Genomic DNA, 14,701 nt, shown 5'->3' on the forward strand with positions numbered 1-14,701 from the left:
AATTCGTATACTTATGTCACCGACATAGGACCCCGGGGAGAGTGACTGAGTCTCCATCGACATCGGATAGATACTGCCATATTCTTGTATGAGATGTTAAATTGTTTCTTCATAACAACACATGGGGCTGGATGGATCGGATTCATGACACTATTTTACTGCAAGGAAACAGGACACTGAAACAGGGACGACACGAGTGGTTCTGACAGGTGTAATTTTTATTGGGAAACACGTGAACGCATACGGCAAAAAGACTTTGCACGAGAGACTACCAATCTCAACAAGTGCCGGTTGTTGCATAGTGACCTTTGGCGTTGTCGTCGCCATGTTATTCTTGTTTTCGCACGTTTTTTTTTTCATATTTACACGTGTACACGTGTACACATATTTATCGGGCGACCACGTTTCGCCGCCTAACAAGTGTTATCGCACAGCGCGGGACGCGCCTGCATCTATCCGAAATTTCTGGAAAGTCATCGATGACTTGCCAGAAACTTCAGATAGATGCGAACCTGTGCCCACAAAAAGAGGCTACACTTACAGCACAACGGTAGCGGCGAACACGGTCGGCGATCGTCGAAAATCTGATCCGCGGGTCAAGCGCGTCGGCTGTTATATAGCAGTCGTCGAATGTTCCAGACCCGCGTTGGGACCCGCGTGCTTTCCACAACGTTCTACACCATTCGCGTCAGGCGATGAAATCAGATAACATAAGGTTCGGCTACAACAGACAGCGAATAGAAGCATCGATGACTTGCCAGAAACTTTGTATAAATACAGGCGCGTCCCGCGCAGTGCGATACCACTTGTTAGGCGGCGAAACGTGGTCGCTTGATAAAGATAAGTACACGTGTCAATATATATTGCCGTGTTTTCAAATAAAAACTGCAGTTGTCGCAAGCGCTCATGTTGTCTTTCTTTCAATGTCCTGTTTACTTGCTCTAAATTAGTATGATGTTCTCTCATATTTACCGCACATTGGACATGTGTGATGTTCTTGGTCAAATTTCTTTTTGTAGCTTCGCGTATTAAGCCACCCTGATCTTGCTTCAAAGAGTAGGGCACTGCATCTTGAATTATCATAGAGCTATTCCTTCCTGATTTGCCTTTTTAATTTCAATGTCGTATTACACTCTGCTTCTTTTCCATACAATTAATAGAGTACTCTTCGTCTTTATCTCTAGTTTAAAGCTCTTTATTTGCCCGTACTTTTTCCTGCTCACTTGCTGGTTAGTTTCCTAGTGCTTTTCCGCCACTGTGAGTAAACGCTCTTTCTGTACAAGCATATAAATACGTTAGCTGACCAATTGTTTCCTCAGGCGTTCTTCACAAAATATTTCACTTTGCTTCGAACGATGCCTCGCCCATGTCCTCCTGCAATGCCTCATTTCTGGTTGCTTATCTTCCAACAGCTCTCTGGTTTATTTTTAACCCTGACTGAACCTCTTCACCAGCCACCCAGGTTTGCCACCCCCCCCCCCCCCCGGCGTCGCTGCATAAGTGTGGCGTTGAAATTCTTTTTTAAGTGCTTAAGCGGAAATGCAAAATATTGCAGCACTAGTGGTCCTTGGTGGGAGCGAACACGAAAGCGTTTGTAACACATGACGGTCTAATCATTTCAGGGAAAACTCAGCGAGGCTGTTTCACTCTCTCAAACACGTGAGGTTAAAGCCAATGCGCGTGTAATTATAAGCCTGTCTGCAGTAATGGAAAAAGTAAAGGCACCAAATTTTGGTTCTGTGAGTTTTTTTTGAATTATTTTAAGGCCATCACTGGGCATGAATCAGAAAGATATAATTGCCTCACTCAGAGAAATAATTTGTTATTAAATTTATTCTTTTTTGTTGAACAGCTGGAAAGCAGCTATGATATCCTATACGGGTTGAGGAAATATTGAGGTCACGCTAGGCAAACAAAAATTACGAGTATGATTCTTAGCGCAGGCTAGTGATGAGAATTGAAAGCAGCACAGCAGTAAGTTTATTTCACTTTTTGTATTGCCTATGATGACCTTAAACTTGTCCGCGCATATATGCAATGTCACCGCTACCATTTTGCCGTTAAAACTGACAGAAAATAACTTGACAGACAAAACTGCATTACAAATTATGAATGCATTAGCTTTGGAGAGTTCTGTGCAAGCGGAAATCGCTACCGCCGTCACACCTAAACCGTAGCCGTCACGCGTGCCACGACGGATATCACGATTCAGGTTGCTCTTTCCGAGCAACCCCCCGAGACCAGTGATGAATGCTTTAGCATTAGAAGAGTCTGTGCAAGTGGAAGTGTCGTTACGCGCCACGCAGAAGCTGATGCGAACGTTGTGCCACCGATGGCTGCATTTGGAACAGCCACCAGCCGGTGCAGTGGCGCATCGCTTAATGCCTGCACTACTGCGACGGGACTGGAATGAGCATTAACAGTTATCAATGAATGCAAAGCAGATAATGATCAATTCTTCATACATTCGTTCATGATGAAAGTAGCGCGAAAGACAAGGATGAAAGGGAGACGAAAGACACGACACGAGGGCAAGTGTCTTGCTTCTTCCTTTCGACTTGTCTCTCGCGCTACCTTCACCATCAGTCCTATTGAACTTGCCTAACTTCCCAACTTAATGAATATTGTCACGTAGTGGTGTCTGCAATCCGGGGAGCAGAACGGCAGCGAAAATGGTGCCTAAACAAAACTTCTTATTTGGGCTGACTTGCGCCCACGATGGACTGAATCACTCGCCGGCGGCGTATAACAACCGTGCTCGGCGGTCATCTAACACAATGCCGCCGCTCTCGGCCGTGCTCAATTTAAAGCCGATAGCGAACTTTCCAGATAAGGCGTGCAAAGTTACTAGAACATTCCGGTAGAAATTAGAATCTGCTCTGCCTGGATGCGATCAGTTGAGATAAATTTCGTCACGTCTTGCATCACAAACAAAGCGATTAAGCGGTGTGGCGGTAGATTTGAAGAATGAACAAACACTGCAAAGATTCGAGGTATTATTCCCCTCTCAAAGAAGCGTCGACCCGATGTATTAACACAAATAATGCGACTAGCAACAAATAAAAGGATCTTGCGAAAATAAACAGAGTGCGAAAATGCAGCGTCCTTTAGCACGCATAATAGGGCTTCAGACGCACGACATGGACAACTTCTGATCGTACGCGGCGTCGCTGGGATGCAGTCATTGCGTCAGGATGACTTCATAATCCAGCTCACCTAGCTGACACAGAACCTTGTACGTGCCGAAATAGTGGCGCAAAAGCGTTTCTCTCAATCCACGTCGGTGAATGGGCGTCCAAACCCAGACTTGGTCTCCTGGCTTGTATTCCGCGTTGCGTCTTCGTAGGTTGTAGCGTCTGGCGTCGGACCGCTACTGATCTTTGGTCCGTAATCGGGCAAGCCTTCGAGCTTCTTCAGCGCGTTGTAGGTAGGCGGCGACGTGGACGCTCTCTTCTTCTGTAACGTTGGGCAGCATGGCGTCTAGCGTGGTCATGGCCTCCCTGCCATTGACGAGCCTAAAAGGCGTCGTCTGGGTGGTCTCCTGCACTGCGGTGTTAAAGGCGAAGACGACGTAAAGCAGGACGACGTCCCAGGTCTTGTGTTCGGCATCGACATACATGGCGAGCATATCGGCGGTGGTTTTGTTCAGGCGCTCGGTCAGTCCGTTGATCTGCGGATGGTATGCAGTTGTCCTCCGGTGGCTGGTTTGGCTGTAACCCAGGATGGCTTGCGTTAGTTGCGCCGTGAATGTTGTTCCTCTTTCCGTGATGAGCACATCGGGGGCACCGTGTCGCAGAAGAATTCCATCCACAAAAAATCTGGCGAATTCTGCTGCTCTTCCGTTCGTTAGGGCTTTTGCCTCAGCGTAGCGGGTCAGGTATAGTCGGTCGCTATGTTGATCCACTCATTTCCAGAAGTTGACTTTTAGAAAGGGCCAAGCAAGTCCATGCCGATCTACTGAAAGGGCCTTGAGAGGGGTTCAATGTGGGTGAGAAATCCTGCCGGCCGGCTGGGAGGGGTCTTTCGTGGTTGAAAATCTCGGCAGGTTTCCACATAATGTGCGACATCGGCAGACAGTCGGAGCCAGTAATACTTATCTTGAATGTGGTGGAGGGTGCGAGTAAACCCGAGATGTTCAGCTGCCGGCTCCTCATGTGGAGCCTGTAGAACGTCTTTGCGGTATTTTGTTTGCTGCGAAGGTCTTCTCCATGAGGACATCATTCTGCACACAGAAGGAAGACAGTCCTCGCTTGAATGAGGCGGGGGGTGATGAAACTTTGTCTTCCAAGTACTCGATGACACATTTTAGGTCGGGATCCAAGCGTTGCTGCTGGGGAAAAGAGCTGGGGCTGATGGGTCCCAGGAAGGCGTCCTCATCGTCGTCCGGGAGCGGCGCATCTACAGGGGCTCGCGAGAGGCAGTCGGCGTCAGGTTGCTTGCGCCCGGACTTTTAAACGACGGTGACGTTAAACTCTTGGAGGCGCAGACTCCATCGAGCGAGGCGGCCAGAGGGGTACTTCAAATTGGTAAGCCAGCACAGCGCGTGGTGATCACTGACTACCTTGAACGGTCGTCCGTACAGGTAGGGGCACAATTTCGACGTAGCCCACACGATGGCAAGGCGCTTCTCAGTCGTCGAATGGTTAGCCTCGGCCTTGGAAAGGAAACGGCTGTAGTATGCGAAGACTTCTCCAGCCCGTAGCTTTTTTGAACGAGGACGGCACCTAAGCCCACGCTGCTTGCGTCGGTATGAACTTCAGTATCGGCGTTTTCGTCTACAAGCGCGAGGATCAGTGGGGACAATAAACTACGCTGAAGTTCTTTGAAGGCTTCTGCTTGCGGCGCTTCCCATTTAAATGGCGCGACTGTCATCGTCAGTTGGGTCAGGGGCACTGCGATGCACGAAAATCTTTTCAGAAATCGTCGGTAATATGCGCACAGTCCGAGGAATCTGCGCACTGCTGTTTATCGGCCGTCGGTGGAAACTTCAATAGCAGTTGTTTTTGCGGCTCTGGGCGTACTCCGACCTTGCTAACGATGTGACCTAGAAACAGCAGCTCTTCATAGGCAAAGGGGCACTTGTCTGCTTTCAAGGTTAGGCCAGATGGCTTGGGGTCTAGTGCTGTTCGAAGTGTTTTGAGATGCTCTTCAGAGTTCGAGGCGAAGACAAAGATGTCATCTAAATATACCAGAAAAATTTGCCACTTTAGGCCTGCCAGCACTTTGTTCATTACTCGCTAGAACGTCCCTGCTGGGGAACAGAGACCAAATGGCATCACCTTGAACTCAACGAGCCCATCCGGAGTGATGAATGCCGTCTTCTAGTGATCTCCCTCATCGACCTCAATTTTCCAGTAGCCACTCTTGAGGTCCATCGATGAGAAATACTTTTCGTTGCAGAGCAGGTCCAGTGTGTCGTCGATGCGGGGGAGGTGGTAGACGTCGTTCTTTGCTATGCTGTTCAAGCGGCGGTAATCAACGCAGAATCGACGTGTGCCGTTTTTCTTTCTCACTAGTACAACAGGTGCCGCCCATGGGCTGTTTGAAGGCTGGATGACGTCGTCGAGAAGCATTTCTTCCACTTGGTCTCGGATGGCTTGTCGTACTCGCGGCGACACATGGTAGGGGCTTTGACGGAGAGGTCGGGCGTGCTGGTGGGTTATAATGCAAGCATGGCAATTGGCGTTTATCGGACCTTCGGCGACGACGAAAAACACTCGCTGTAGCTTCGAAGCAGATTGCGGATCTGGTCTTGTCTGTTCCGGGGCAGGGATGAGTTGATGTGTAAAAATGGGCGAGTTCTCTTGGTCACGCGAATAATCTGCGGATGGGTCGGAGAGGGCGAACGAGTCTCGCACCAAGAGGGGAATCAGCCGGGCCAGTTGGTGCATAACAAGAATAATTCAAAGCGCTAAGGACGGGACAAAGTGAAAGGAGACACACACACACCAAAGCTACACTTTGTCCCGTCCTTAGCGCTTTGAATTCTTGGAGTCCCGTACGTCGGATATTTCGTCGAAGAAAACAATCGTCTTTCCTCTATTAATTTTCCGGTATTCTTCGCTGAATTTAGACAGCAGTACTTTGGCCAGACCATTGCGGAATTGTGATGCCTCTTGCGATACTGATTCCGCGGTCTAGAAGCACCTGTATGTTCCCCTCGATGATGGCGTCAGCGTTATGGCTTACATGGCGCCTACTGTCACGATAACGCTTGAACGGGGTGGGACGCTCACTTTTTCCTCCAGGGCAATCAGGGAAACGTGATTTTAAAGAGTTCTCATCGAAGGGATGGCTTCGTCCGTCGAAAGCGTCATCAGCTTGGATCGCAGGTCGATGATCGCCTCATGCTCACTAAGTAAATCTATGCCCAAGATCACTTTGCGGGAACATTGCCGTAGCACTACGAAAGTCGCAGGATAGGTGTGTCCTTTGAGAGTCACTCGCGCAGTGCAACGTCTGGATGGCGTAATGAGGTGGCCCCCTGCGGTGCGAATTTGAGGCCGTCCCAAGCGGTCGTGACTTTTCTCAGCTGCGCAGCGAATGTTTCATTTATCACCGAGTAATCAGCTCCTGTGTCGATTAGAGTGGTAACCTTCCGGCCGTCGATAGTCACTTATAAGTCGGAGGTAGTGGCCCTTGCATTGCACGTCGCCCTCTGCGTCGCGACACGGTTTCGTCGTGCATGCGAGTCGCTTGTGGGGCGTGTCGTCGAAGCTTTTCTGGGTGGCGTTTTTGTTTTGAAGGCAGTTCGCGTCATGGTCGGGGTTGTCATTTTGTGCGGCGTCGGTGCAGCGAGTGTAGCTTCTTCACGTGGCGTAACGGGTGCAGCGTCTTCATGCGGCGTGGTCGGTGAAGGATCTTCGGCCTTTCGCTCGTGAGCAACCTCACCTCCAGAGGTTGCTCTCTTTAGTTCCCCCAACGAGGGCTGAGAGACCTTCCTCGCACCGCGGCTGCGTAGCCGTAGTGATTTTGTCTCTAAATGGTGACAGCAGGAACGAACTATGGTCTACTGTGATTGAATGTGTGCGTATATGGTGTCTTCTGGAGTGGACTACGTTATACTGTGAGTGAATGTGTGCATGGATGGTGGAACTGCAATGGACGATGTTCTACTGTGACTGAATATGTGCATAGTTGAGGAACATATGAACAACAGTACCTAATTTTTGTTGTTAGTACAGATCATTCAATGACTCCTGGCTACACTCATGTTTTTCGGGCACCAAAACACAAATCTGATTGCTGAGAAAATCGAATTCAGAAATTTTCACACACTCGGTCCAAAACTTGCGAGGTGAAGACCGAAATGTACCTTAAGACCCCCGCGAAAGGCAGTGTCGCCCACTGATCTTCACTTCGGGCTCTCGAAAGTAAAGCCACCGGAAGTAAGCAGCCTCGACCCAGAGGTCAGCCTTTAGCAGTACACGAAGTAAAACCTCAGCATGGTTTTTCAATTTCAGTTGGCACTTCATCTTTTGCCAGTTTCGTCTTTTTGGACGAAAATGCCAACCTGTTGCGCCATCAGCTGCATAACGAGACCAGCAGAATCTTAGGGAAAGATGTTTCAAAAATAAGGGTCGGTTGCATTGCAGTGCGACGATACTAACCGACGACAGGACCTCGCTAGACACAGTACGCGAGAAAATGGTCCGCAGCCTTGTCTGCCAGACTTATATCGTCCCGTTGCGCTAGCAACGCCAACTCCTAATCTTTATTGAGATGCACGCTCCCGCGCTCTAAGCCCAAATCAATGAGCCAAGCACAATGAGCTTTTATTCGTGATACTTGATACAGATGACTTCTAACACCGCTTGTCATACGCTCTGCACAGTCAGTCGTTTCTCGCGCTGTGCAGTTGAAAGGTGGCTGTGCTATGGAATCAAGTTTAAAGCCCGTCTGGAAGATAAATGACACCTTAAAGGGAAACATTACCCTCCGTCGATGAGACGAGGCATCGGCTGCCTACAACTACAAACTGAAACTGCGGTAGCTTCAAGCGATGATCGAAAGTCAGCAGGATTTCCGCGCCATCGTTTACCTTTTCTTTGTTTCGCGAAAATTAAATTTTAGGATTACCTGAGCCTCATCGTCAATCCACCAGTGCTTTTTTACGCGGTTTGCCCAGAGTGAGATGAGCAGGTTGTAATGAGGTCACAATGTTGGCGCCGCTTGCAGGCCCTATTAAACTAAGGCCCACTAAAATGAAGGCAAGAAAAGATGCACAAAACAACAGGAAAATAACAGAGCTAAACAAGCATAAAGAAGGCTAAACAAAGAAAAACGTGCTAGCACACCTAGGTCCTTTTAGCTTGACCAGGCCCATCGGGAGCCTATTTATTAGTTGTGCTGAAAAATACGTGCGAAGTACCACACACGTGAACCATCATCTGTCATTTGGATCATATAAGAAAAACCTTTCTCAGTGCGGATTATTGTGCACGCACTATGTGAGGCGCAGGCACCCAAGGCAAGATTTCCCGCGAAAAAAAAAAGACGTTCAACCGGCAATGCGTTCTTGTCAAGATATCGCGTGAATCCCCTACAGACAGCCAGACTAGAGCTGGGTGGAACGCGCACTGATTCCTTTCCGTTTACCACCCACGGCAAGCAATTCATGAACGTAGAAATCATTAGGACCACGACAGCGTCAGTCACAAGGGTTGTCTGCGATCATATATACTGCGTATTGTTAGTCGACAACACGTGACAATCGACAGCACAGTGCGCAGTTTGATGAGAAATGTGCGTGCAGTTTTTTACTGAGATGTGGTGCTGACCGAAATACATTAGCGCACAACTGCTACTCGATTGATTTTGAGGATCCCTCGAAGCTTATGTGCATGATTCACGACAGCACACAAAGCACCCAAGGCCACACGCTTGCGTTATTGTCTGCGATGTGTACATGCGTGAGCGCGATCAGCAGTTTTTCCTACATTCTGAGTCTGCCCTCGATAACGTCAGGTACTCTCCTCTGCACCTACGGAGCATATTTTTTACCGTACTTTGTTGTATCGACGTGCAGAAGAACCGATGCAGCGGAAAAGCCTTATCGATAGAGTGGGGGCAGAGCCATCCTGCACTTGCACTTTGCCCTGTGACCAATGGTGTGTTCAGTTTAGGTTTTCGGTTTCTAGCCGCGTTTCCGTTCTATGGCAGTGGCACCTCTTATTGGTCGCGTTGCAAAGACATCGTAGAAATGTGCTGTGGCAGCTGATTTTTCGCAGGAGCGTTGAATTTGGAAGAGTTTCGAGACTTTCATTTGCGGTTTTCTCGGCAATGCAGCTAACTTTTAACGTAGAAAAAACATCGGCAGTGTTCCCTAGGCATAAAGTATCCGTCTTGCTTAGTTTGAGTTTCCTTTTAGTGTCCCTTTAACACATTTGCACACAATGCACTGGCTAATAATGAAAAAGCCATTTTATACTGGCCCATTTCTGCAACTGCCTCTGTAATATGAGGCAAGATGTTCCGTTAAGAAAAATTGATAAGAAATGAACCCTCATTGACCACATGCCTGCCACCAACCTCTGCTCTCTGGCGGCAGAAGGCAAGTTCCTTCTGGATTCCCGGCAGCCAGAAGAGAATTTCAGAAGGGGAGTTCAGGTCATCCTGCATGGAAAAAAATAACAATCAGCTACTACGATGCATCAATTAACAAGCTGATTCGCAGCTAACAAGTAGAAAATTAATTACTTATATGGCCACTGCAGGACAAAGGCCCATTAGTTAACCTTGCCCTGCATCACCCGCTGTGACCTTGTCATCGTAAACTTTCTTATCTGCCCGGCTACCTCTCTGCTGTTCTTCCTCTACATTTCTATTCCAAGCAATCTATTCTGTTACTTTTAAGGCGCTTCGGTTACCTTTGAAGGTAACCGAATGCAATTTCAAGGTAACCAAATGCCTGCAAGCCATTAACCTGCATTTGGCCCCGGCCTGCTCTGCCCTCTTTCTGTCTCATAACGTTACTTCTATCGGTTTCCCTTCCAAAGCTTGCTACGTTTTCCTCAACTTAAGTTCAGCCTCCAAAACAAATGCATGACATCTAAACAAATCACGAAGAACTAAAGGCTTCCAGGAAGAAAGCTTTCTGAAAACATTTCGGAGTGGTCTTTTTCTGGCTAGGTGCCATCTTTGCAAAATACATGCTCCTCGTTGACATAGTCGAGCACTCAGGGCGTCTGCTGTCACCTTGTACCGAGGTGTAGGGAATCAGGGGTGATAAAGTGCTTCACCGTGAGACTAAGAAGCAAACCATGCAGCCTGGTTACTTTTGGAAGAGACTGTTCACATCATCTGCAGTTGATGCTAATAAAGTAGCAGCAAAATACTACCGACAGTAAAGCGCAGTCTTGAATGAACAAGTGTACCCAAAATGTATTGTCTGCCCGCCGTGTGAATAACTGGCTCTCTCGCCATATCCACCTGTTACTACAAGCATCTCAACCACGAACAAAGGCGTAATGCAACCTCTGGCGACAGCCTTCAGTCAGCGAACCGTGGCAGGTGTGTGCCGATGCCCTGGACACTGACCAAGCTATCCAATCAAAAATTTAAGCACCATCGAAAGTGCTAAAATCTACTCTGGACTCAGTTATCCCATTGAGGCATAGTCATTGTCACTGCTATTTTATTTAGTATGTGTTGATGCTACGTTTGGTTACGCACAAATAATTAAACAACAAAACAAAATGACAAGGATATAGCCTGCGACGTCAGCCATCTACAAGCAGCCGTGTGCTAGCTCCTCAGTTGCAACATGATGCCGTGTCCTTGATCTGCTCATTTTGGGCAGCCAAGCATGCTTCCTAGCAATTACTCGTCCGCATCAACAGCCATGGAGACACAGTCTTCATCGACTGGCTCAGTGAAACCGAGTGAACTAAACAATTCTGACTTAAAAAAAGCCACAACAATAAATTTTTGGTTGCAGTGCTTTCGCGTCACTAGTGTGCGTGAGTCGTGACGCGGATTCATCTACGCGCAGTAAATAATGCAATAGTAAATTTTTTATATTGTTTAGGTTTGAATCGGCGAATGATCTGTGACGCAAAAGTTCAGTCTAGGTCTCATCTTGCACAAAAATATAACTGTCAGTGTGCTGCTGCGTTGCGTGGCGTTGTTTTAATTCAATGATACTCTTTTACCCCGAGAACCGAAATGACATAATATGAACAGCTGCCAAAAATATCTTTGTGTTGGTGCGTCTCATGTCACTTGTATGGCATCAGCTTCTCAACGAAATTAAAGTGACAAAGTTATGTAGTGTTCGGAAGTATGCCATAAAGCAACTCAGGCTGTCAAGCGCCATACGCAGGGTAAAATTTTCTTTGTTACAAGAAAGGAATGTAGACCGAGTTTGTTTAAAGACAGCTTTTCCTTTAAGAATCTAAACCCACATAACAAGTCTACAATTGCATTTTCTCTTGACAGTAAGCCGGGGTGAAATGAAGTGCCATTTTAAAACATAGTAAAACCCTTTATTCGTTGCTAAAATTTAAGCATGTATTTAAAATGTGGTTTACCGTGACCGTCTCTCAGCATGCTTCATAGGCAGGCTTTTTTGTTGGCAAGAAAAAGAAAAAGTGAAAGTGAAACTTACTCCCCTTACTCACATTTTTCATTTCACTTTCATAATAATAATAATAATAATAATAATAATAATAATAATAATAATAATAATAATAATAATAATAATAATAATAATAATAATAATAATAATCAATCTTTATTTTTTCGGTGCCCAGGAACAACCCAAAGGTCTTGGTGCTGGTACACCATTCACACGCACAAAATGTACATTTATTTCACTACAAAGGAAGACACTCAGGGGAGGTAATGCAGCAGTCAAGGCGATAGAAAAAAAAGACACATAAACTAGGCGTGACAGCAAGCATGAAGCAAAAAAGCGAAAACAAGGAAACAGCGAGAACAGCAGTAAATGAAAACAGCTAGAACAGGCAACAGACATATAAATACTAATAAAACAAATAAACAAAGAGAATGAACACAAGAACGACCGATAACAGCTAAGTACAGCATATATCAAAATACAAACAAGAATAAAGCCAATACTAATATGAACGAATAAGAGATCTCTGAAATACAAGCTAGAAATACAATCATACACAACAAGAAATGTAATTAGTGAACGCGTTACAGACAATCAGGCGTGAGTACACAGTATTAAAGAAATAATAAATAATGAAAACAAGTACACGTGATGTACAATTAAGGAGAGAAAAAAACAATATAATACCGGTGCAAACGCACAAGTGTAGTAAAGACAAAATGCATGAAAGGGGAAGTTATGTATGAGAAAAAGAGTGCTCAAAGTGGAACGTCACGGACATTCAACATAAAGGAAGGGAGAGAATTTTCGAATATATCAAGGTGAGGACAAAGAGAATTAAACAACTTCTGCATTCTGTCCAGAGGGGAGAGGGAGTGCAGGAGCGCAGAAACTTGGAATGGTCTGAATTCCCTTATGCTCTTTCGCGGTACACGCAAAAGGATACGCGCTAGGAGCTGAGGGCATAGAATGTGACCATGAAGAAGTTTATACAAGAAAATTATATCTGCCCTCACGCGACGGCAGCTAAGAGAAGGAAGCTGCAGTGAGTTACTCCGTCTGGGACGAGAGCTGGAAGTTTTGCAAGAAAACCGATGTTGAAATATGCGTAAAAACTTTAGCTGAACTCTGTCGATTTTTTCACAGTTCGACTGGCAAGTGCCGTTCCAAACAACAGACGCATATTCCAAAAGCGGCAAGCATATGGAGAGGTAGAGCTTTAAGAAAGGGAGTTGGGATCGAAACTCTCTCGAAAGCCTGCAGATGAAGCCGAGTGTACGCATAGCCCGTAGAGCAATGCGTTTTGTATGAGAGGAGAAGCTGAGGCTACGGTCGAAAAGTACGCCGAGGTCATTAATTTCATCAACCCTGGGCAGCGGCCTACCATTCACAGAATAAGTGTAGAGAAGACTGTGCGTTTTACGAGTAAATGAGACAACCTTGGTTTTAGATGAATTGAGAGTGAGCCCATTCTTCAAGCACCAATCAGAGAAGGCGGATATGTCCGATTGCAATGACAAGCAATCATGAAGAGTATGTATTGCCTTGAACATTTTTATATCGTCCGCATAAAGGAGAAACGAGGAGTTTTTGACCACGGAGGAAACGTCATTGATAAAAACAGAGAACAGAAGCGGGCCTAATACCGAGCCCTGAGGAACTCCGCTGGTTGGAGTGTAAAGAAATGAGGTCTGTCCATTTACACTGACAAAGCAGGACCGATCAAGAAGATAGTTGCGTAAGAGGGCTACAATTGAAACGTTGATCTCAAGCAGCAGAAGCTTTTGAAGAAGTAAAGAGTGAGTAACAACGTCGAAAGCTTTGCTCAAATCACAGTACACAGCGTCTACCTGACTCCTCTGAAGGACTTCAGCTGATGTATACGTCATAAAAGTCACAAGGTTTGTTGTAGTAGAACGACCTTTTATGAAACCATGCTGATTATGTATGATTACATGTTTGAGGTGGAAGGAAAGTACTTTGTGCAAAGCTAATTCAAAAAGCTTAGAGGTTGCACAAAGAAGAGAAATGGGGCGGTAGTTCGAAACATCAGATTTGTTTCCTGATTTGAAGACAGGGAAAACACGCGCCGTTTTCACACGCAGGGAAAGGCAGAATTTTTCAAACAGTTATTAAATATCGTGGTTAAAACAGGGACGAAGGTACTATTGAAGGCTTTTATTATGGCGGCTGGAATGCCATCAGGTCCAGGGGACAAAGATGGTTTCAAACACTTAAGACTCTCACTTACTAACTTCTCGTCAAGAAGAACGGAATTAGGTGCGCCAGCTGGAAGGCATACGGAATCGCAACGTGGAGATTTGTACACGGAGGAAAAGTGTTGAGCAAAGCCGTCAGCGACGTTCCGAATTTCATTCCCATGAGAGTCAACTAAGTGAATATGACTATCAGATTTATTCGAGCGTTTGCGAACGTATCTCCAGAATTCAGTAGGACGATTAGAGGCACTATTCTCTAAATATTCAAGATAGGACTCATGATCACGCTTGTACAGGCGTTTGCAAAGGGAACGCAAGCGGCGAAATTCATCTGCCCATGTATCCAGCCCAGGGCGTTTCGCTTTATGGTGGGCCCGCTCCTTAAGTTTCAGCGCTGTTCTAAGTTCCTTGGAAAACCAGAACGGAAACTTGCTACGAGTAGGAGTGTGCATAGGTATGTACTGGCGCATACCATTGAGAACTATTTCAGTGAAGCGACTGACTTGTTCGTCAACATCGCTGATGTCGTTTAAAACGGACCAGTCGACAGAAGAGAAAAAACCGAAGAGACCAACATAGTCGCCAAGTGCATAAGCGAAACGGGGGGAATTCCCCGCACAATTTGAATTAGCAGAAGGTGGGACAGAAACCGAAGCCGTTATTAGAATTGGAGGATGAAATTTGTCACAGCGAGTAAGTGAGATGTCAGATGTCGAGACACGAACATTTTCAAAATTAGATAAACAAATGTCAAGAACATTACCACAACAGTTTTCAATTAAATTGTGTTGCTGCAAGGTGTTAAAAGCTATGAAATCTAAAAGCCGGTTGCACTTACTAACTACATAATGATTGTTGTGTGAATATGTAAAGGTATTCCAGTTAATACCTGGAGGACAATAAT

At 46.1% G+C, this 14,701-nt stretch overlaps 1 protein-coding gene across 2 annotated transcripts in view; it reads right to left on the reverse strand.

Moving 5' to 3' along the window:
* Positions 1-14,701, reverse strand: part of LOC144110325 (uncharacterized) — a 172,143-nt gene that overhangs the window by 89,024 nt on the left and 68,418 nt on the right. For both annotated transcript variants that reach the window (XM_077643178.1, XM_077643180.1), the window contains one exon: positions 9,532-9,615. In XM_077643178.1, coding sequence (XP_077499304.1) covers positions 9,532-9,615 — 84 coding nt within the window. The remainder of the gene's footprint in view (positions 1-9,531; positions 9,616-14,701) is intronic.

The sequence above is a fragment of the Amblyomma americanum genome, chromosome 11 (genome assembly GCF_052857255.1).
Source record: "Amblyomma americanum isolate KBUSLIRL-KWMA chromosome 11, ASM5285725v1, whole genome shotgun sequence".
Lineage (NCBI taxonomy): Eukaryota > Metazoa > Arthropoda > Arachnida > Ixodida > Ixodidae > Amblyomma > Amblyomma americanum.